Source organism: Vulpes vulpes, chromosome 15 (assembly GCF_048418805.1).
Source record: "Vulpes vulpes isolate BD-2025 chromosome 15, VulVul3, whole genome shotgun sequence".
NCBI classification, from domain to species: domain Eukaryota; kingdom Metazoa; phylum Chordata; class Mammalia; order Carnivora; family Canidae; genus Vulpes; species Vulpes vulpes.
In genome coordinates, this window is record NC_132794.1 from 57,837,602 (window position 1) to 57,858,396 (window position 20,795).

Below are 20,795 nucleotides of genomic sequence, written 5' to 3' on the forward strand. Positions count from 1 at the left end.
TCACAAGCTACATCTTCCTTTGTCTCTTCACTGTATTTGTTTTTAATCTGTCTTTAGGCTCCTTCATTCAGTCAGTTGATCAGAGTATCTGTCAGCTTGTCAACAAGTATTTACTGAATGCCTATGATATGCCAGTAAATAAAACCAGACATGGCCCCTATCTGCCTAGAACTTATAGTAACTAGAGGAAATGGATATTAATCAAATGACTGTTCCCTAACCTGTAAAATTACTGCAAAGAAAAAAGGAGCTATACTCTGATTCCATGTGAAAGGAGTGTGCCCTATTCAGGAGTCAGGGGCCAGTTGCCTTGAGAAACAGAGCTGAGATCTGAAGGATAGGAAGGTATTAACTCAGTGAAAGGGGAAGAAAGGGTCTTCAAGCTGAGGGAACAACTGGTATACAAGTCCTGTGGTGGGAGTGAAACTAGCAGTATAAGAGACTAAAGCTGAGTGAGGGAGAAAATATCTGAGATGAAGCCACAGAGACAGGCAGGGGATATACCATGGCTGGTCTTCATCCTGAGAGCAAAGGGAAGCCACTGAAGAGTTTGAAAGAGATAACTTCATAGCTATTTGCATGACTTCTTAGATTAGAATCTCTTTAATGGGGATGCCTGGGTGGCTCAGTTGGTTAAGCAGCTGATTCTTGGTTTCAGCTCAGGTCATAATCTCACAGTTATGGGATAAAGCTCCATGTTGGGCTCCTGCTCAGTGCAGAGTCTGTTTCAGATTCTTTCTCCCTCCCCCTCTACCCTTCCCTGCTTGCATCCTCTTCCTCAAATAAATAAATAAAATGTGTAAAAAAAAAAAAAAAGAATCTGTTTAATGACTTACATATCTCTATTCCCTATAATGTCTTCCATTGGCCTTGCATTGAGTAGACATTCAACAAATACATGTTTAATTTAATCCACATGAGTACATTATATTTTTTAACATCTTCATTCACATATTTCAATTGAATCTGAGGACATTCCTGGGGAACAGGCAGGATGAACATTGCTATCTCTGACTGAAATCCAAGAGGAGAGCTTGGATTTGAAACATCACATGACCAATTTATGTCAGTGTTGTCATTAGAACCTGGGTGCCCTGACACCCTCACCTCCTGACCCTTTCCACTGAGGAAATTCTTCCTTCCTTCATCTCACCTCTTCCCAAATGATTACTTAAGATATAAATCAGCACCATGACCAACAGCATGTCACAACTCTCTTAAATAAGCAGCTAATTTCATTCATGTAAATATGAATGATTTGACATCATTTAGAAGTGGATCAGTACTCTCTAAACATATTCTATTTGGGGAACCTGGGTGGCTCAGTGATTGAGCGTCTGTCTGCCTTTGGCTCAGGTTATAATTCTAGGATCCTGGGATCGAGTTCCACATTGGGCTCCCCGCAGGAAGCCTGCTTCTTTCTCCCTATGCCTATGTCTCTGCCTCTCTCTCTCTGTGTCTCTCAGGAATAAATAAATAATAAAATAAAATTAACATACTCTATGTTAATGGCATTACTTTACTATTATATCACAGCTGTAAACTTTTTTGTTCAGATTTTCTGTAACTTTACTGATTTCTATCTCTTTTTATCTGAGAGAAGTCAATAATCTCCCACTATGATAGATCAATTTTTTCTTGTAGTATCTGTTGGTTTCTGCTTTATATATTTTAAGTCTATGCCATTAAGTACATTAAAGTTTAGAACCATTACATCTTCCTGGTGAATATAATCTCTATCATTATATACTACTCTATTTATCTCTACTGCTGCTTTTGGCCCCAAACTTTATTTTGTTCAACATCAATACAGGGTCTGCTAGGTTTTTTTGTAGCGATTATGGTATATCTTTTCTAAACTTTTTATTATCAAATTTTCTATACCTTTATGTTTTAGGAATGCTTATTTAAAAAGCATAGAGCTGTATTCCTAAACCAGTTATCCAGTTGTTATCTAGTAATCTAGTTCTATGATTTTAGGGGGAGCAGGGGCTGATGATTTACTTTATTTTTTTAACTTTTTCTTCTGAGCTAGTTTTAGACTAACAGAAAAGTTACAAGAGCAGTACAAAGAAGTCCCTTCACCCAAATTCCCTAAATATTAACATTTTACCACACTTGCTTGTATCATTCTCTTTCACATATGTGCACATACACATTAATTTTTAGAACCTTTGAGAGTAGAGTGGGAGAAAAAAAAAAAAAAAACCTTTGAAAGTTCCAAGCATGATGCCATTTTAGTCCTAAATATTTTAGTTTGCATTTCCTAAAAACCAAAGACATTATCTTATATAATATCATGAAGAAAATTAGAAAATTAGCAATGATACAGCCCTATTACCTTACAGATTTAATTCAATTTTTTTTGATTGAGCTAATCAATTTCTGCACAGAGGTGAGGGAGAGATTTTTATAGTCCAGGATCCAGTCTGAGTTCACATACTCCATTTAGTTGCCAGTTTCATTAGCCTCCTTTAATCTCAAGAGGTCTTTGCTCTTTTTTTAGTTAGTTTGTTTGTTTGTTTGTTTTTGGTGATATCAATATTTTGATATTTTTGAATAGTATGTCCCTCAGTGTGGGTCTGCATGATGATATCTCATGATTAGATCTGGATCATGCTGGGATCCCTGGGTGGCTCAGCGGTTTGGCGCCTGCCTTTGGCCCAGGGTATGATCCTGGAGTCCCGGGATCGAGTCCCACATCGGGCTCCCGGCATGGAGCCTGCTTCTCCCTCTGCCTGTGTCTCTGTCTCTCTCTCTCTATGTCTATCATAAATAAATAAATAAATAAATCTTTAAAAAAAAAAAAAAAAGATCTGGATCATGCCTTCTCGGCAGGAATACCAGAAAAGTGATGTTGTGATCTCAGTACAACATATTAGAAGTTATATAATGTTGAACAGTCATTTCTCCAAAGACGACATCCTGATGGCCAACAGACACATGAAAAGATGTTCAACACCATTCACCATTAGGGAAATGCTAACTAAAACTATAATGAGATATCACTGCATACCTGTCAGAATAGCTAAAATTAAAATCGTAAGGAACAAAAAGTGCTGGCAAGGATATGGAGAAAAAAGAACCCTTGTACACTGCCAGTGAGAATCCAGCCACTCTGGAAAACAGGATGGAGGTCCCTCAAACAGGTTAAAAATAGAACTACTCTATGATCCAGTAATCACATTACTATTTACCCCAAAAGTGGAAAAAGACTAATTCGAAAGGATACATGCACCCCTATATTTATTGCAGTATTATTTACAATAGCTAAACTACTTAAAAAGTCTAACAAACAGACTCTTAACTACTGAGAACAAACTGATGTTACCAGAAGGGAGGTGGGTGAAATAGGTGATGGGGATTAAGGAATGCACTTGCTGTGATGAGCACTAGGCATTGTATGGAAGTGCTGGATCACTACACTATGCACCTGAAACTAATCTAACACTGTATGGTAACTATACTGGAGTTAAAATAAAAAACTTAAAACATGTTCTTTTTTAAAATTTTTTTAATAATAAATTTATTTTTTATTGGTGTTCAATTTGCCAACATACAGAATAACACCCAGTGCTCATCCCGTCAAGTGCCCCCCTCAGTGCCCATCACCCACTCACCCCCATCCCCCGCCCTCCTCCCCTTCCTCCACCACCCCTAGTTCATTTCCCAGAGTTAGGAGTCTTCATGTTCTGTCTCCCTTTCTGATATTTCCCACACATTTCTTCTCCCTTCCCTTCTATTCCCTTTCACTATTATTTATATTCCCCAAATGAATGAGACCATATAATGTTTGTCCTTCTCCGATTGACTTATTTCACTCAGCATAATACCCTCCAGTTCCATCCACGTTGAAGCAAATGGTGGGTATTTGTCATTTCTAATGGCTGAGTAATATTCCATTGTATACATAAACCACATCTTCTTTATCCATTCATCTTTCAATAGACACCGAGGCTCCTTCCACAGTTTGGCTATTGTGGACATTGCTGCTCTAAACATCGGGGTGCAGGTGTCCTGGCATTTGATTGCATCTGTATCTTTGGGGTAAATCCCCAACAGTGCAATGGCTGGGTCGTAGGGCAGGTCTATTTTTAACTCTTTGAGGAACCTCCACACAGTTTTCCAGAGTGGCTTAAAACATGTTCACTATAAACTACAAACCAGAGAAATAAATATATTTAAAGGCTTTTTAAAAGCAAACAACAAAAACAACAATAAAAAAAGAAGTTCTATGATGCTGATTGGTCTCACTACTGGTTGTGTCAATTAGAGACACAGAATGTCAAATACAGAAGGGAATGCCTGCCAAGTTTCTCCAATGATAAAGATGACTATCTTTCCCTTTTTAACTACTAAGTATTTGTGGGGAGGTCTGTCTTTTCCAGCCCAATACGCCAATCATTATTTTTTTTTACACCAATCATTATTATTATTATTGTTTTAATTAATGATATTTGATCTATATTGGCACGTGCTTTCCTAGTTTATGAATCCACCATTCATTCTCTCCTTTTAGATCTATCTTGGGTCATTCTCCTTCTGCCTATGTGACTTCTATGCTTCTTCCTTTAATATTTCCTTTAGTGAGGGCCTCTTGGTGACAAAATCTCCCAATTTCTTTCTTTTTTTTTTTTTTAAAGATTTTATTTATTTATTCATGAGAGAATAGAGAGAGAGGCAGACACACAGGCAGAGGGAGAAGCTCACTCCCTGCAAGGAGCCCGATGTGGGACTCGATTCCAGGACCCCAGGATCATGCCCTGAGCCAAAGGCAGACACCCAACCACTGAGCCACCCAGGCGTCCCAAAATCTTCCAATTTCTATTTGTCTGAAACAGTTCTATTTTTCCCTCATTCTGGAAAGATCTTTGTACTGGATATATAATTCTTCTAAGTTAATAGTTATTTACTCTAGAGCACTGAAGATAGTGGTCCACTGTTTGCTGGCTCCTATTGTTGTTGAGAACTACTGGTTTAACTATTATTTCTTCAAAATTAATGTAATCTTATCTCTCCGCCTGTTTTAAGATTTTTCTCTCTGCCTCTGATATCATTATGGTGTACCTTGGGGTGGATTTCTTTTTATTTATTCTAAATGGGATTTTGTGGACTTTCCAAATCTGAGGTTTAGTATAGTTTTCACAATTTCTGAAATTTGTAATTATCTATTCAAATATTATGTCTGCCTCATTCTTTTTCTCTAGGAATTCTTGTTGAATTAAAATTAGACTTTATTACTCCATCCTTCACCTCTCCTATGTTTTAAGGTCCAATTTTGCATTTGGATAATTTTGCCACATCTCTCTTTTAGCTCATCTTTTCCCTTCTCAGTTGTGTCAAATTTGCTATTAATTTCTTTCAGCATTCTTAATAGGTTTGACTTTTATCTGTTGTTCTGCCTAGCTCCTTCTATTTTGTTCCTTTGTGGAATTTTTAATTTTTGACTATGAGCCAGTATTTCTTGTAACTTTTTCATGGGACTCTACTGAGACCTGGTCTGAATGTGAATCATCCAAAGTAGATTTGCATTTGCTTCTGACAGGCATCTAAGGCACCAACAATCTGGGACCCATTTAAGCTAAGTTTTCTGTATTTAGCTTTCTGGGACCAAGTAGGAACTATAAAATGAGTCTGGGAGTAAGTGTGAGGGTCAGTTGACTGTTGTAAATTTTTAGAAACTATCTTCTCCTCCAGTTAGCAACAAGGCTTGCTCAAGCCAGATCAACTTTTCTTAGTACTCTTGGAGTAAGTGGTGGGCAATTTTATGACTAATTTCGCATTTAGGGTCTCAGCTTTAGGCAGTGATTCCTGTGTTTATATGAGCCCAAGGCTTTGTCTTTTGTACTCTACTTCGCTAAGAAAACCAAAGCTCATGGTCACCAGGTTCAGTAAATGCCCTAACTCCAGGGCTCTACTTCCTATTTTTACTTAGCTTCTGGCCTCTGAGTAGATTTTACATATTTATTAATTTTTAAAAAATATATAATTTATCATGGGGTGTCTGACTGGCTCAGTCAGCAGAACATGCAACTCTTGATCTCAGGGTTGTAAGTTCAAGCTCCACATTAGGTATAGAGATTACTAAAAAACAGAATCTTTAAAATATATATAAGTAGGGGCGCCTGGGTGGCTGGCTCAGCAGCTGAGCACCTGCCTTCGGCTCAGGACATGATCCTGGAATTCCGGGATCAAGTCCTATATAGGGCTCCCCACAGGGGAGCCTGCTTCTCCCTCTGCTGATGTTTCTGCCTCTCCCTCTGTGTCTCTCATGAATAAATACTAAAAAATATATATATGTGTGTGTAATTTATCCAGTATGAAGATCAATCAGAGCACCTAGTTGAAAATTGCTGGAAGAGGAGGGGCAAGATGGCGGAGGAGTAGGGTCCCCAAATCACCTGTCCCCACCAAATTACCTAGATAACCTTCCAATTATCCTGAAAATCTACAAATTCGGCCTGAGATTTAAAGAGAGAACAGCTGGAACGCTACAGTGAGAAGAGTTCGCGCTTCTATCAAGGTAGGAAGACGGGGAAAAAGAAATAAAGACACAAAAGACCTCCAAGGGGGAGGGGCCCCGCGAGGAGCCGGGCTGAGGCCGGGGCGAGTGTCCCCAGGACAGGAGAGCCCCGGCCCGGAGGAGCAGGAGCTGCACCGACCTTCCCCGCGGAAAGGCCTCCTGGGGAATTGGAGCAGGATCCCCAGAAAGGCGGGGATGCCCTCGGGCTCCCGGGGACAGTAACAGAGGAACTGCGCCCCGGAGAGTGCGCCGAGCTCCCTAAGGGCTGCAGCGCACGGCGGGACCCGGAGCAGCTCGGAGGGGCTCGGGCGGCGGCTCCGCGGAGGGGGCTGCGCGGCTCCGGAAGCAGCTCGAAGGCGGCTCCGGCAGAGGAAAAGGCTCCGTGCGGGAGGGGGGGGGGGCGCTGCCCGGCCGGAGCGGGAATCCAACAGCGCAGGCCCGGGAGCACTGGGTGCCGGGATACAGCCAGGATCCGGCCTCCCCCCGGGGACAGGCAGAGGCCGGGAGGGCCCAGGACAGCAAGGACACTCCTGCCCCGAGCTGAGCAGATCAGCGGCCCCGCCCTGGAACCTCCAGGCCCCTGCAGACGGGGAGCTCTGTAGTTACTGTGGGGGCTGACTCCAGGGCTCCAGAGCTGGGCACCGCCACTGCAGTTGTTCCTCCTAGGGCCTCACGGGGTAAACAACCCCACTGAGCCCTGCACCAGGCAGGGGTAGAGCAGCTCCCCCAAGTGCTAACACCTGAAAATCAGCACAACAGGCCCCTCCCCCAGAAGACCAGCTAGAAGGACAAGTTCCAGAGGAAGTCAAGGGATTTAAAGTATACAGAATCAGAAGATACTCCCCCATGGTTTTTTGTTGTTGTTGCTGTTGTTTTTTGCTTTTTGCTTTGTTTCCTTCCCCCACCCTTTTTTTTCCTGTTCTTTCTTTTTCTTTCTCTTTTTTTTCTTTTTTTCTTCCTTTTTTCCTTTTCTCTTTTCTTTCCTTCTTTCTCTCCTCTCTTTTTCTCCTTTTCCCAATACAACTTGCTTTTGGCCACTCTGCACTGAGCAAAATGACTAGAAGGAAAACCTCACCTCAAAAGAAAGAATCAGAAACAGTCCTCTCTCCCACAGAGTTACAAAATCTGGATTACAATTCAATGTCAGAAAGCCAGTTCAGAAGCACTATTATAAAGCTACTGGTGGCTCTAGAAAAAAGCATAAAGGACTCAAAAGACTTCATGACTGCAGAATTTAGAGCTAATCAGGCAGAAATTAAAAATCAATTAAATGAGATGCAATCCAAACTAGAAGTCCTAATAACGAGGCTTAACGAGGTGGAAGAACGAGTGAGTGACACAGAAGACAAGTTGATGGCAAAGAGGGAAACTGAGGAAAAAAGAGACAAACAATTAAAAGACCATGAAGATAGATTAAGGGAAATAAACGACAGCCTGAGGAAGAAAAACCTACATTTAAAAGGGGTTCCCGAGGGCACCGAAAGGGACAGAGGGCCAGAATATGTATTTGAACAAATCATAGCTGAAAACTTTCCTAATCTGGGAAGGGAAACAGGCATTCAGATCCAGGAAATAGAGAGATACCCCCCTAAAATCAATAAAAACCGTTCAACACCTTGACATTTAATGGTGAAGCTTGCAAATTCCAAAGATAAAGAGAAGATCCTTAAAGCAGCAAGAGACAAGAAATCCCTGACTTTTATGGGGAGGAGTATTAGGGTAACAGCAGACCTCTCCACAGAGACCTGGCAGGCCAGAAAGGGCTGGCAGGATATATTCAGGGTCCTAAATGAGAAGAACATGCAACCAAGAATACTTTATCCAGCAAGGCTCTCATTCAAAATGGAAGGAGAGATAAAGAGCTTCCAAGACATGCAGGAACTGAAAGAATGTGTGACCTCCAAACCAGCTCTGCAAGAAATTTTAAGGGGGACTCTTAAAATTCCCCTTTAAGAAGAAGTTCAGTGGAACAATCCACAAAAACAAGGACTGAATAGATATCATGGTGACACTAAACTGATATCTCTCAATAGTAACTCTGAACGTGAACGGGCTTAATGACCCCATCAAAAGGCACAGGGTCTCAGACTGGATAAAAAAGCAGGACCCATCTATTTGCTGTCTACAAAAGACTCATTTTAGACAGAAAGACACCTACAGCCTGATAATAAAAGGTTGGAGAACCATTTACCATTCAAATGGTCCTCAAAAGAAAGCAGGGGTAGTTTAAATTTCAGATAAACTAAAATTTACCCCGAAGACTGTAGTGAGAGACGAAGACGGACACTATATCATACTTAAAGGATCTATCCAACAAGAGGACTTAACAATCCTCAATATATATGCCCCGAATGTGGGAGCTGCCGAATATATCAATCAATTAATAACCAAAGTTAAGACATACTTAGATAATAATACACTTATACTTGGTGACTTCAATCTAGCTCTTTGTATACTTGATAGGTCTTCTAAGCACAACATCTCCAAAGAAACGAGAGCTTTAAATGATACACTGGACCAGATGGATTTCACAGATATCTACAGAATTTACATCCAAACTCAACTGAATACACATTCTTCTCAAGTGCACATGGAACTTTCTCCAGAATAGACCACATACTGGGTCACAAATCGGGTCTGAACTGATACCAAAACATTGGGATCGTCCCCTGCATATTCTCAGACCATAATGCCTTGAAATTAGAACTAAATCACAACAAGAAGTTTGGAAGGACCTCAAACACGTGGAGGTTAAGGACCATCCTGCTAAAAGATGAAAGGGTCAACCAGGAAATTAAGGAAGAATTAAAAAGATTCATGGAAACTAATGAGAATGAAGATACAACCGTTCAAAACCTTTGGGATGCAGCAAAAGCAGTCCTAAGGGGGAAATACATCGCAATACAAGCATCCATTCAAAAACTGGAAAGAACTCAAATACAAAAGCTAACCTTACACATAAAGGAGCTAGAGAAAAAAACAGCAAATAGACCTACACCCAGGAGAAGAAGAGAGTTAATAAAGATTCGAGCAGAACTCAACGAAATCGAGACCAGAAGAACTGTGGAACAGATCAACAGAACCAGGAGTTGGTTCTTTGAAAGAATTAATAAGATAGATAAACCATTAGCCAGCCTTATTAAAAAGAAGAGAGATAAGACTCAAATTAATAAAATTATGAATGAGAAAGGAGAGATCACTACCAACACCAAGGAAATACAAACGATTTTAAAAACATATTATGAACAGCTATACGCCAATAAGTTAGGCAATCTAGAAGAAATGGACGCATTCCTGGAAAGCCACAAACTACCAAAACTGGAACAGGAAGAAATAGAAAACCTGAACATGCCAATAACCAGGGAGGAAATTGAAGCAGTCATCAAAAACCTCCCAAGACACAAAAGTCCAGGGCCAGATGGCTTCCCAGGGGAATTCTATCAAACGTTTAAAGAAGAAACCATACCTATTCTACTAAAGCTGTTTGGAAAGACAAAGATGGAGTACTTCCAAATTCGTTCTATGAGGCCAGCATAACCTAATTCCAAAACCAGACAAAGACCCCACCAAAAAGGAGAATTACAGACCAATATCCCTGATGAACATGGATGCAAAAATTCTCAACAAGATACTAGCCAATAGGATCCAACAGTACATTAAGAAAATTATTCACCATGACCAAGTAGGATTTATCCCTGGGACATAAGGCTGGTTCAACACTTGTAAAACAATCAATGTGATTCATCATATCAGCAAGAGAAAAACCAAGAACCATATGATCCTCTCATTAGATGCAGAGAAAGCATTTGACAAAATACAGCATCCATTCCTGATCAAAAAACTCTTCAGAGTGTAGGGATAGAGGGAACATTCCTCAACATCTTAAAAGCCATCTACGAAAAGCCCACAGCAAATACCATTCTCAATGGGGAAGCACTGGGAGCCTTTCCCCTAAGATCAGGAACAGGACAGGGATGTCCACTCTCACCACTGCTATTCAACATAGTACTGGAAGTCCTAGCCTCAGCAATCAGACAACAAAAAGACATTAAAGGCATTCAAATTGGCAAAGAAGAAGTCAAACTCTCCCTCTTCGCCGATGACATGATACTGTACCTAGAAAACCCAAAAGCCTCCACCCCAAGATTGCTAAAACTCATACAGCAATTTGGTAGCGTGGCAGGATACAAAATCAATGCCCAGAAGTCAGTGGCATTTCTATACACTAAGAATGAGACTGAAGAAAGAGAAATTGAAGAGTCAATCCCATTTACAATTGCACCCAAAAGCATAAGATACCTAGGAATAGGGGATTCCTGGGTGGCGCAGCGGTTTGGCGCCTGCCTTTGGCCCAGGGCGCGATCCGGGAGACCCGGGATCGAATCCCACATCGGGCTCCTGGTGCATGGAGCCTGCTTCTCCCTCTGCCTGTGTCTCTGCCTCTCTCTCTCTCTCTCTGACTATCATAAATAAAAATTAAAAAAAAAAAAAGATACCTAGGAATAAACCTAACCAAAGAGGTAAAGGATCTATACCCTAAAAACTATAGAACACTTCTGAAAGAAATTGAGGAAGACACAAAGAGATGGAAAAATATTCCATGCTCATGGATTGGCAGAATTAATATTGTGAAAATGTCAATGTTACGCAGGGCAATTTACACGTTTAATGCAATCCCTATCAAAATACCATGGACTTTCTTCAGAGAGTTAGAAAAAATTATTTTAAGATTTGTGTGGAATCAGAAAAGACCCCGAATAGCCAGGGGAATTTTAAAAAAGAAAACCATATCTGGAGGCATCACAATGCCAGATTTCAGGCTGTACTACAAAGCTGTGGTCATCAAGACAGTGTGGTACTGGCACAAAAACAGACACACAGATCAATGGAACAGAATAGAGAACCCAGAAGTGGACCCTGAACTTTATGGTCAACTAATATTCGATAGAGGAGGAAAGACTATCCACTGGAAGAAAGATAGTCTCTTCAATAAATGGTGTTGGGAAAATTGAACATCCACATGCAGAGAATGAAACTAGACCACTCTCTTGCACCATACGCAAAGATAAACTCAAAATGGATGAAAGATCTAAATGTGAGACAAGATTCCATCAAAATCCTAGGGGAGAACACAGGCAACACCCTTTTTGAACTCGGCCATAGTAACTTCTTGCAAGATACATCCATGAAGGCAAAAGAAACAAAAGCAAAAATGAACTATTGGGACTTCATCAAGATAAGAAGCTTTTGCACAGCAAAGCATACAGTCAACAAAACTAAAAGACAACCTACAGAATGGGAGAAGATATTTGCAAATGACATATCAGATAAAGGGCTAGTTTCCAAGATCTATAAGGAACTTATTAAACTCAACACCAAAGAAACAAACAATCCAATCATGAAATGGGCAAAAGACATGAACAGAAATCTCACAGAGGAAGACATAGACATGGCCAACACGCACATGAGAAAATGCTCTGCATCACTTGCCATCAGGGAAATACAAATCAAAACCACAATGAGATACCACCTCACACCAGTGAGAATGGGGAAAATTAACAAGGCAGGAAACCACAAATGTTGGAGAGGATACGGAGAAAAGGGAACCCTCTTATACTGTTGGTGGGAATATGAACTGGTGCAGCCACTCTGGAAAACTGTGTGGAGGTTCCTCAAAGAGTTAAAAATAGACCTGCCCTACGACCCAGCAATTGCACTGTTGGGGATTTACCCCAAAGATACAGATGCAATGAAACGCCGGGACACCTGCACCCCGATGTTTATAGTAGCAATGTCCACAATATCCAAACTGTGGAAGGTGCCTCGGTGTCCATCAAAAGATGAATGGATAAAGAAGATGTGGTTTATGTATACAATGGAATATTACTCAGCCATTAGAAATGACAAATACCCACCATTTGCTTCAACGTGGATGGAACTGGAGGGTATTATGCTGAGTGAAGTAAGTCAATCGGAGAAGGACAAACATTCTATGTTCTCATTCATTTGGGGAATATAAATAATAGTGAAAGGGAACAGAAGGGAAGGGAGAAGAAATGTGTGGGAAATATCAGAAAGGGAGACAGAACATAAAGACTCCTAACTCTGGGAAACGAACTAGGGGTGGTGGAAGGGGAGGAGGGCGGGGGGTGGGGGTGAATGGGTGACGGGCACTGAGGGGGGCACTTGACGGGATGAGCACTGGGTGTTATTCTGTATGTTGGTAAATTGAACACCAATAAAAAATAAATTTGTTTAAAAAATAAATAAATAAATAAATAATAAAAAGGAAAAAAAAACCGGTTGGTCCACATCTGAAAAATAAGTAGTAGGACAAGGGGGATTGGAATTTGGGACCCAAGCCATGGACACTGCAGTAATTCCAGGATAGATAATAAGGGGTTTTGCCAAGATAGTAGGGATTTACGTGCAGAGGAAGAAACAAATTTAAGAGTAATTTAAGAGGCAGAATTGTAGGAATGTTGGCTAGAGAGTAGGGAAGGGAAAAGGTAGAGTCCTAGTTTTCTGGAATGGGTGCCTGAGCAATATTGAGGTCTCTGTATTACCAGTATGGTTGAGTTGGAATGACATGCTTTGGTTTGTGCTGTCACCGTTGTTATTCTATTTGCAGACCACCCTGAGACATCCCCATCTCACATAACACAATGGTGGGACTAGCACGTGGATCAAAGGGTAAAGATGCAAACGGTAATCAGAATAAAAATTACACTTTAATAATAATGGTAGGAAATTTGATGAAATAAACAGAATTACAACTTAAATATCAAATTTGATGAAATAAACAATATTACAATGTAAAGACCATATGTCAAATATTTTGGGGATTACACTAAAATGATAATTAGAGAAGCTTATACTTATTAAATTATCCCAATATATCAAAATTAGTGTCATTTCACATGTAATCGAAATAAATATTAACAAAAAAAAAAAAAGAAAAGAGAAAAAAAGAAAATTGCTGGAAAAGAAAGTCTCCTTTTACAGACAAGGAAAGTGAGGTTCAGAGAAGCTAAGTAATTCACCCAAAAATACAGTGAGATTAAACAGTAAAGTAGGGATTGAATCCAGGCAGAGACTGAAATGTGCATTTCAAAACTAACATCTCATTTATACAAATTTAAGTCAGTCACAAATTAATCTACATGTAGATCTGCTAAATATCAACTTGGATATCTGAAGAATGAAACATAAATCTTTTTTTTTCTTTTGAAACAAATCTTAAGACTTTCCTATCACAATCTTGAGGAAGCAGGATGGAAAAAGAATTACATTAAAACTTCTTCCACTCTAATAAAGTTTAAAAATACCTATATATGTATGTATATATGTGTGCGCATGCATATGCATGTGCTTGTTATATTTGATGATGGTGATCAGCAAAATATTGCAAATCATAAATGGCCAATGAGGACAATCTGAGACTACCAGGTTTTGTTACAATTTAAACAAACATTTCATATGGAATTGGGTTTTAATTCTCAGTGTGCAGTTATCGCTATTCATGCAAGAATATGCAAATCTTAGTGAATATACCCAAGCCCCTAGCCATCTAGTTCTTCTTCTCAAGAGTAACAACTGCTAATAGTTGTTTCAATAAATTTTAAGCCATATTACAACTCCATAGCTGAAAACACAAAGTTTTCAATAGTTGGTACTTGTGCCATGGGCCAAACGAACCCTCCTCCCTAGATGGCCCCAATACAAGTTTCATATTAAATACTTCCCACCTCTGTTCATATGGACCAGACGTGTATCCAAGTTCTCTCTTCTCTCTTACCCCTAACACACACAATCACTCTGCACCAGGGATTAGCATCCATATTTTTTTACCTTCAGTTCAAGATTCTACTTGGGATAATTTATCTGATAATGTTAGTAGAGAAACTTCAAATATACTGCTTCCTTAAAGAATCAACAAAACTGAAATACAAGCTATCACACTAAGCACATTCTAACTTACAGGTATTGTGCAGCTATCTGAATCCCGAGATGTAAATGCAACATTGCCTAAGTGAAGGATGCCAGCAAGTATTCGGAAAATTCCCATCTGATAAGATTCACTAATTCCTGAAACAACAGAAAAATGAACAAGTGATTACAAACTATTACAGGAGACAATTTTAAACCTGTTGTTAACTCTTGAATATTGCCAGATGTGCAGATGGTACATGCCACAGTTAACAACATTCATCTTTGTTGACATTAACACATAAAACAAGGCAGCATCGTGATTGGGAGCATGGGTTGCAAGAACTGGGCTCAAGGGCTGGCTTGCTTCTGACCTGCCATCTCATCTGGTTAGGTAACATCACCCTTTTATGTTTCAGTTTTGAGATATGAGGAGAGTAGTGACTGTCTCCAAAGGCATCCATGAACATTAATAAGAAAATGCATGTAGTCATGCAATATACTTAGCACACTATGGGACACATAATAAATGCTAAACAAATTATCATCATTATCATACACTGGATTTAAGTATTTTCTTAACATTATAACCTTTTCTATTTTTGCTATTCCAAATGCAAGCTATCGCCCAATAAGGCTATTTTAAGTCAGATTATTTTAAATACTTCTTCTAACTACAGACCAAGTGTAAATTAAAGAGTTCGCAAGATTAGAAGTGTTTGGGCTCGTGTTATACTCAGCCTGATGAGGGAATACTGAAATGCAGTATTGGAGCAGCAACTAAAGGATGAGGCAGTATGAGAAAGCTGTACAGCCCTTGGTGTTTTATCAGATCTGGCTTCATTTTTCAACAAGGTAAGAATTTCCTGAATATTAGATATAATTATGTGGAAGTAAAAATAGTAAAATTATTTCCAAATATGTAATCATATACAGGATAATTGAAAGTTGATCTAATAATGAATGTTTTTCCTATCTCCTAATTATGGCTTTTCAAATTTGTAATTTTCTATTTACAAATATATTTAGCCCTAGAAGTATAGCAGTATTTTTTAAACTTAATGTGCAAATGAATCACCAGTGGATCATGTTAATATACAGATTCTGATTCAGTAGGTCTGAGATAAAACGTAAGTTTCTGAATTTTTGCAAGCTTCATTATGGTCCTGGACCATATTCTATATAGCAATGCTTTTAAATTAAATTAACTCAACTCATAGTACTTATCAAAATACCATCACATGCTTTTAGTTATTTATATTTTGAGGTTGTTAAAATAAATAATTCGCCACTAAAAGTTGTACACTGCAGTTCTAAAGACTGATTTACTTGTCTGTAGACCCCATATTTTTTAAATCTCAGAAATTAGACAGTGACATCTGAGCCATTTTTAAAACAGTCGAAAAATATACATGTAATACAATGTTTTGTCACTACACCAGCTCAACCATATTTCCCAACGACAAAAGACCAAAACAAATAAACAAACGAACAAAAAACAAAAGTCAAAAAAAAAAAAAGCAAAACCCTACAAAATGTGAGCTTGTTCAGGAACCCATTTCATTCAGCCTCAGGTTTCAGATTTTTGTGAAAATTTAAACAAAAAAATTACAATTAGTTCTACCTCCCCTAAGACCCCCATTTGTTTTAAACAGCTTTACTGAAGGATGATTTGCACATCATAAAGTTCACCTGATTTAAGTACAATTCAGTGATTAGTTGTACAACCATTACTACAAACTGATTTTACAATAGTTCCCATCACCCCAAAATAAAACATCATGTTCATTTGCTGTCCACAGGTGTTTTATAAAGAATGAACGTTCAATCTCCCAACACTCACCAAGTAATACAAAGCTGAGCTAACATTCCAAAGATTGCTTGAATCAGAGAACTACTGCTCATAAGAGCTCCAAAATAAAATTATGTTACCTAGCAAAGTGCACGCCTGCCTGGTATGTGCCATCTCCTTGGTATCATCAACTCCTTCAATCACGGGACTGCCACCCTGCTTCGTGTAATGGAAGTTATCTGCATTTCCTACAATTAATGAAAATAAAAGATTTGCAGTCTATGAAAAAGCCTTGGCTTCTACCCTTACGTTCACTCTAATGTAGAGGCAGTGATAGCACAGTCAAGTGTACTGAGTCTGGAGTTCGACTGCCTGAGTACTCATCAGTCATCTTAAACTCAACTCATGGTCAATTTTGCTCCATGTATGCAGCTATTCACCCCGTCCCCATCCCTAGGTTATCATGAAGCCAACTGTAGACTTCTTATCATTTTATTTATAAATATCTTAGCATGAGATAATCTTCTTTTTAATAGGTTTATGAACTCAGGGATTAACAGAAAGCAGTATCAGAACGATAAATCTAATACCATATTCATACCTAATCGCAGCATTTTAAATTCAGGTAACTTTGCTGAAGCACAAAGCTGATAGAAGATATGATAGTTTCTCTCCTCTTCTGCCTTTGAAATAAGAAGAGTTTTCAATTATAGCATTTTAACCTAAAACTCAGAAAATTCAATCGTAAAATAATTTTTTAAAGATTTATTTATTTGAGAAAGAGAGAGGAAAAAAAGCAGGGGGAGGGGCAGAGGGAGAAAAATTGCAAGCAGACTCCCCACTGAGCAAGAGCCTGACTTGGAGTTGGATCCCACAACCCTGATCATGACCTAAGCCGAAATCAAGAGTCAGACACTTAACCAACTGAGCCACTCAGGCACCTCCATAAAATAAATATTTAATTATCTTGATGCAAGAAGTTGTCCCTTCCCAAATTTTCTAATACAGGTTTATCATCTTATGATTTATTAGCTATGTGCAAATATATATATGAATGTGTACCTGCTAGTCACATTTAACAAAAAATATCTAATAATGATGCTTTTGAAGTAAAGAACAGCTTGATATATGCCACTGTCATAAATGATTACCCTTGGGGAAAATTAAAACCATGTTTTTGAAATACAGGTATCCCCTGCTTTTCTTTTTTTTTTAATTTTATTTATTTATTCATGAGAGACACACAGATAGAGAGAGAGAGAAAGAGAGAGAGAGAGAGGCAGAGACAAAGGCAGAGGGAGAAGCAGGCTCCAAGCAGGGAGCCTGACATGGGACTCGATCCCAGGTCTCCAGGATCACACCCCAGGCTGAAGGCGGCGCTAAATGGCTGAGCCACCTGGCTGCCCTCCCCTGCTTTTCTGAAGTTTGCATTATACCATGTCATTCTAGCAAAAGGCTTACATTAGTACCTGTTTTGCTAACCAAAAGAAATCCAGAGAGTATTTTTTAAAGAAAAGCAAAAAATAGTGTTTAGTGTTTATTTTGCGGAAAGCCACTACAGAGGCAGGACACCCCCAGCAGCAACCATGAGACCACATCTTCACATCAAGCTGCCATAGCTTTCAACTGTGTCTGTGAGCATCTGTGCTTCATCTTGACTTATTTCGGGTATCTGTTAGCAAGATGTATCCTAAGGTATAAGAAAAACCTAAGGGAGGTTATTTTTGGGGTCTGAGGATGCTCAGAAACTTTCTCATATAAATTAATGGTAATGTTTTTCCTCACTTTATACCATTTCACCCTATAAAAGGTTTCATAGGACCAATCTACTTCTGGAAAGGGGGATAAACCTGTACTCAGTATTTTCTCAGAGTACCACTCAGGTTCATGGTCTTCCTAACACTTTATATGAAAAAGAATATTCTATCTTTGCCATATGTCAGATCAGATCATCTACTGTGGTTGTTTGTAAGAGATCCACAAACGTTAGGATGCCTGGGTGGCTCAGCAGTTGAGTGTCTGCCTTCAGTTCAGGGCGTGATCCTGGGGTCCTGGGATCAAGCCCCATATCAGGCTTCCTACAATAGAGCCTGCTTCTCCTTCTGCCTATGTCTCCTGCCTCTCTCTCTGTCTCTCATGAATAAATAAATAAAATCTTAAGAAAAAATAAATCATGTACAATTTTAACATAACAGTATTTTCTTTTTTTTTCATAACAGTATTTTCTGACAGTCCTTTTCCACATACATACTTTAAAAATGCAACTGTAATAATATTGTTCATACAAAACTGAATCCCTATACTCCACCAATCATATCCTTGAATTCTGCAGTGTATTTAGTTGACTAAAGAACAGTGTGGCCTGAAGGTCAGGTTTGATGCTCAACAGAACCTTATGTCTGGAAAAGGAGATTATTTATCTTCATTACATTATTCTATCTAAATAATAATAAGATTCTTTTTTTTTAAATTTTTATTTATTTATGACAGTCACACAGAGAGAGAGAGAGGCAGAGACACAGGCAGAGGGAGAAGCAGGCTCCATGCACCGGGAGCCTGACGTGGGATTCGATCCCGGGTCTCCAGGATCGCGCCCTGGGCCAAAGGCAGGCGCCAAACCGCTGCGCCACCCAGGGATCCCTAAATAATAATAAGATTCTAAGAGAGGAGAAAGAAGAAAAGAAGACAAGTAACTAAGTTCAAACTGTAGCTCACTGAAACACATGACCCAATGTCTTCCCTATCAACTGGGAAATACGAGAGTTAAGACTAAACTAGTAACACCTCTTAGGTTGCCTAGGTGGCACAGTCAGTTAGACATCCGACTCTTGGTTTTGGCTCAGATCATGATCTCAGGGTTGTGGGATGGAGATTCATGTCATCCTGTGCACAGCACTGAATCTGCTTGGCATTTTCTCTCTCCTGCCCCTCCCCCTACTCATGTACACTTTCTAAAATAAATAAATACAATCTCAAAAAAACAAACAGCACCTCTTTTTAACTAAGTTTTTTCTACGACAATCTGCAGGAAAAAGTCAAAACCATTAAACCTAAACCAGTGCCCATTCCCATAGATTATCAGTCTAATAGATACTGCTCTGCCTCTGACAGGTACCAGTTTATGTATTTCTGTCCAAATGCAGTCTGTAGCAATACTGTCATAATATGCTCAAGAGTATCTGCAAATAAAATACATACCAGCAAGCATGAGCTCTGGAATTACATGACAATCTAACACAAATATGTATGTGTACCCGCCCGGCTTACCTGGAACACCACTCTGGATTTCTCTAAAAGGTAAGTTCTCATATTGGCACCAATGATTCGATATCTCTTATCAAAACCAATTTCAATATACTTCCCAAAACGACTGCTATTATCATTCCTGGTTGTCTTAGCATTTCCAATGGACTAAGAAGGGGAAAAAAATATTTTAGAAGTACAGTTCATGACATGACATGACATTTACAGAGTCTGTTCAGGGAGAGAAAGGACACAATGTAACACAGCACTTTAAAACTGATTCTTTTAAGAAGAGAACCAATCTTGCCCCTGCAGGCACCAGTGTATGCTTTGCCCACTGTACAACCACACAGTTACCCACTAATAGTTCATATCTGCCTTCTTATTCTCACACAAACTATCTTCAGACACAGTAAATCTGAGACCAGTGGCTGGGATATTTTCACAGTGTTTGTGGTATTGGAACACACTCATTCAGGTCAATAAAAAAGGAAATGGACAGGACTGCCGAAGCATAAGTCCTCTTAGTTACACACTCGGGTTTGCATTTCCTGAGAACTCAGCCTGTTTTATGTAAATAAGCTGGTTAAAACAAAGAAATGTCTTTATGGAAATGTTGTTTGGTGTTGAATCTCTTTAGCTAGAAGTTTCTATCATCTTATCCTGTGACAACAAAGGCCCAGTTGGGTTAGCAGAATCTTAGTAAGTTGCCGCTCAGGTCAAAGCCATTTTCAAAAACTAGACATAGTAAAATTTGCCTTTGGATTTTGATAGCTGTGTCTAACTTGTAAAACATCTGCTATAGATTTCAGAGAATGTAACTTTCTGGTACATTTTTTATATACTTTTAAAAATTAAATAATGTATATACTACTTATTGACTTAGGTAACAGCCATCTAGAAATTTTTCTTCCAAGGCAAAGAAAAAACATGGTGTAGAGAAGCAAGTAGTCATATAATATATTGTATTAAATGTTTAATGAAACATTATACATAAGATTACTATAATTTACTTGTGCAAAGCTCCAGACAATTAGGACTAGTATATTGAACTATATTGAAACCACAGCAGAGAGAAAGACAGGAAAATGCTCTGGAGTGTTAAAAAAAAAAAAAAGATAAGCAAACATAAGTGATGAAAAACAGTAATAACACAGCCACAAGAAAATCAACTATCAGATCCTCTGATCAAAGAAAGTATATTTCATTCTCTGAAATACAGGGCAGGTATTGTCCTATTTTGCTCTGGCAGTGAGAACACTGCTACATTTCAGATTAACATTTTAAATGGAAAGAATGACAGAAAGC

At 39.0% G+C, this 20,795-nt stretch overlaps 1 protein-coding gene across 4 annotated transcripts in view; it reads right to left on the bottom strand.

Moving 5' to 3' along the window:
* MYO5A (myosin VA) overlaps positions 1-20,795 on the bottom strand; it is a 199,002-nt gene that overhangs the window by 87,813 nt on the left and 90,394 nt on the right. For all 4 annotated transcript variants that reach the window (XM_072738571.1, XM_072738570.1, XM_072738569.1 and 1 more), the window contains exons 6-9: positions 19,512-19,655; positions 16,846-16,927; positions 16,385-16,492; positions 14,505-14,611 (exon numbers count right to left, since the gene is read on the bottom strand). In XM_072738571.1, the coding sequence (XP_072594672.1) occupies positions 14,505-14,611; positions 16,385-16,492; positions 16,846-16,927; positions 19,512-19,655 (441 nt within the window). The remainder of the gene's footprint in view (positions 1-14,504; positions 14,612-16,384; positions 16,493-16,845; positions 16,928-19,511; positions 19,656-20,795) is intronic.